Source organism: Nestor notabilis, unplaced genomic scaffold (genome assembly GCF_000696875.1).
Source record: "Nestor notabilis isolate BGI_N333 unplaced genomic scaffold, ASM69687v1 scaffold28082, whole genome shotgun sequence".
Lineage (NCBI taxonomy): Eukaryota > Metazoa > Chordata > Aves > Psittaciformes > Psittacidae > Nestor > Nestor notabilis.
In genome coordinates, this window is record NW_009919328.1 from 18076 (window position 1) to 21554 (window position 3479).

Here is a 3479-nt window from a genome sequence, read left to right on the forward strand (position 1 = left end):
GCTGGAGCTCTTCCTCAGAGCACCAGAGAGCTGTGATCAGGGATGCAGACTGTGAAAGCCCTGTCAAAGAGGGAGCCTGTAGCTCGTAACCTCTCTGCCACCTTCAAAGAGGTGCTAGAGGTGGGTTTGCAAAGTGTCTGTGCAGCCGGCACCCAGGGGCATGGTGAGCAAGCCTTGTCTTTGGACCTAGGGCAGCTGTTCACACCCAGACCTGGGAGTTTAGCCTGGGTCTTGCCCACAGGATGGGATTCTCTCTGTAGTCCTTGGAGAAAAGTGCTTGGTGTGAGAGGTGTGTGTGTGATGAGACCAGGCGTGGCTTGTGATGGAGGCACCAGGACAAGCAGCCCCGGTGCTGCAGCAAAGGGGTGTTTTAAATAAATCAGCACGTTGGCAGCAAGTGAGGAGTTTGAAAGGGGGTAACCAAGAGCTGAAATAGAAAAGGCTGTTAAGGAATAGATGCAATGGGAAGCGAGAAGATTAATAGCTGCGAGGGAAGCACAGGGGAGGGCTCCTTGCCAGGGGAAGGATGGGTAGGACACATGCTGGGGTGGCACGAATGGCTCTGTGTGCCCTTCCGCAGGCCCGCTGCCATCATTTCAGGTTGCATCAGTCATGTGCTGTGTTTGAGGTGATCTGCAGAGTTTCACACCTTCTTCATAGCCACAGACTGCCAGCAGCGGGAGCTGGGGGGGTGCTCTGGGATCACGCTGGATGACCCTCATCCGTGTCTGCTGTGGGTCCATCCTGCCCTTCCATGCCCCGCTCTGCTGCTGACCTGCCTTTCACTTTGTTCCCTGCAGCAACCCCAAAGTCCAGATAGAAGCAATCGAGGGGGGTGCGCTGCAGAAGCTCCTGGTGATCCTGGCTACGGAACAACCCCTGGCTGTCAAGAAGAAGGTGAGTGAGTGGGGCTGCACCTCTGGGTACAGCTGCTCTTGTGCTGAACGAGCTGCAAGCACTCCCTGGGACATCACTGGCACTGTGAGCGTGTGGGCCCCTGCTCTGCTCCCTACACTGGGTGGGCTTTGCTCCCAGGGGTGCAGCAGAGGAGCTCCGTGGGTATCCTCCCTGCTGCAGCAGCTCAGCCAGCCCCGCGGGGGACAGGGCTCCGTGCTGAGGCTCCGGGGAGGGGAGGGGAGGGGAGGGTCCCCGTGGCAGCGCAGCCGTCAGGGGCTCACAGACATGGGAGCTGACGTTTGGAGGGAGCTAATTGCTGGAGCCAGCACCGTGTCCTGCCCTCGGTGGCTTTGGAGCGAGCGGAGCAGCGCCGAGAGCCCCCAGCTAAATGTGCAGCGCTGTCCGTCGGGCGGGGGCTCCTCGCCGGGCTCCCTGGAGCATGAGATCTCATTACCCTCACTGCAGCGTGTGATGCCACCTCTGCTTATGGGCTGTGCAGTTGTCTGCTGCTCCCAAAACCCCAGCCCCACCGTTTAACAGTGACCTCCTGCGAGAACGGGTTCGATGGGGCAAGGGAGCCGCCAGCTCATTCATGTTAGTTCACCTGCTGCATGCAAACAGCAACGTGCTGGTGGTGTTTTAACACCACCGTGCTCACCTTTAGTCTGTGGTAAGAGTCTTCCAGTGAGCAAAAGGCACAGGAGAGGCTGGGGAACCCGTTTGCTTTTGGCCATGGGTGTGAGGAGGTCCCAGCTGGAGAAGTGCCCCACGGGATGCTCCATGCTCAAAACACCTCCCAGGAGTGCCCATGGCTCAACCTAGAGCTCGTTTTGGGGTGGGGAGGGGTGGCTGAGACCCTCACCAGCATTGCTTCAACCTCTGCATGGTGGGTGCAGGACAATTGTTACCAGTGAGCCTGAACTAGTCCCACTGGCAGCCCCTGGAGAAGAGGGAGAGAGATGAGCTCAGTGGTGTCCACATTCACATATGTCCTTATGAGAGCCTCCAAGGGTTAAACCGCCTTTTCCAGGACAGAGGCTTTTAATTTCCAGTTCCCATGCTGTGAATGGTCTCCCATCTCTCTCCAGACCAGGATCCCAAGCACAGGTTGGTGCCCCAGCCCCTTCCTGTGGCTCTTGCTCCACTGGGTTTCCCTTCCTCGTGCACAGCAGAGAGGCCAAAAGTGCATTTCTTCCCTCCACTGTCCTTTGACCTGTGGTTAAAGAAAGAGGCAGAAACATCCTCCAGTTCACCAGCAGCAACTCGGAAGATGGAAAATAGAAACAAAGGGGACTGGGGAGGAGCTGTCAGCTCAGATCTATCCATGTGGAGCAGGGATGCTCCCTTGATGCACCTTGGTGCGGAGGAGCCGGTCCCGCTCTTGCCCATCCCCGCTCAGCAGCAGCCCTGCCCTGGGCGCTCAGCCCGTCTCCTCTGCAAACCAGGGCTGTCACAACCAGACCAGTGTAAGATTCAGCTGCTCGGCCCCTCATTGCCTCTGGGTGTTCACCCCGTGCTGCTCAGGCCCAGGAGGCACGTGCGGGTGTCTCGGTGGTGCTTGATGCTGCACCAGCACAGACCCTGGTTGAGGCTGTGGCCTGGGAAACATCATGGTTTTGTTCTCCGGCCACAGGGGTGCAGGGAGAGGATGTTCCCCAGGTGTCCAAATCATCTCGAGGGCATCAGGCTCTGCTGGGTGGTGCTGGACCCCGTTTGCCCTGTCTATCCCATAGCCAGGCTCCGTACTAACAACTGGAGGTGCTGAACTGTGAGCAGAAGCGACGATGCTGGCAACAGGTCCCTCTGGTTTATTGTTCTACCAAGCATGGTGACAGTGCAGGTTGGAGTTTGGGTGGCAGTCACCCAGGTTTGGGAATCTTTGTGGGGCTGGGAGGATTGGAATCAGGATAAAAGGGTACTCTTGGAGATGCTCCTCAGCAAGGAGAGGTTTCAGTGCATTTAGTGGGGAGCTCCACACAAATGGGTTGTGTTTCTCCTGTCCCCCTGGCATGCCATGAACAGAGGCTGTGCCACATGTGACGGCTGTGGCCACTGTGCTGATGGACCTCTCTCCCCACCAGGCTCTCTTCGCACTGTCCTCCATGCTGAGACACTTCCCCTATGCCCAGCAGCAGTTCCTCAAGCTGGGTGGCCTCCAGGTCCTCAGGAGCCTCTTCAGGCAGAAGGGGATGGAGACCCTCCACGTCCGTGTGGTGACACTCCTCTACGACCTCATCATGGAGAAGGTGAGAGGTCGGAAGGGAGGGAATGGGACCCAAACAGGCACCTCCCACCTTCTCCCTGAGCTCCCTGAGCCTCACTGAGCATAGGGGCCCTCATGCATCCTCACAGGATGAGGGTGAGAAGGGACCCATCCACCTTTGGTGCTCTTGGGATGGGTTCCCTCCAGCCCATGCACCACCTCTGCTGGACACGAGTGCCTGGGAGAGCCCAGAGTGACATTAAACCTTTATTTCCCATTAAACCACTGCCACCATCTCCACCCGAGGGTGTTTAAATCACAAAGCAGCAAGGGCACAGGTAGGGAATGTTGGTGCTGGGCTGCGGTGAGCTCGGCTGCC

General features: G+C 58.0%; 1 protein-coding gene across 1 annotated transcript in view; it reads left to right on the forward strand.

The window, feature by feature from the left end:
- Positions 1 to 800: 800 nt before the first annotated feature.
- Positions 801 to 3479, forward strand: part of LOC104402328 (nucleotide exchange factor SIL1-like) — a gene marked incomplete at its 5' end in the record, with an annotated part of 4371 nt that continues 1692 nt past the window's right edge. The window contains 2 exons of the mRNA XM_010010175.1: positions 801 to 897; positions 2979 to 3143. Coding sequence (XP_010008477.1) covers positions 801 to 897; positions 2979 to 3143 — 262 coding nt within the window. The remainder of the gene's footprint in view (positions 898 to 2978; positions 3144 to 3479) is intronic.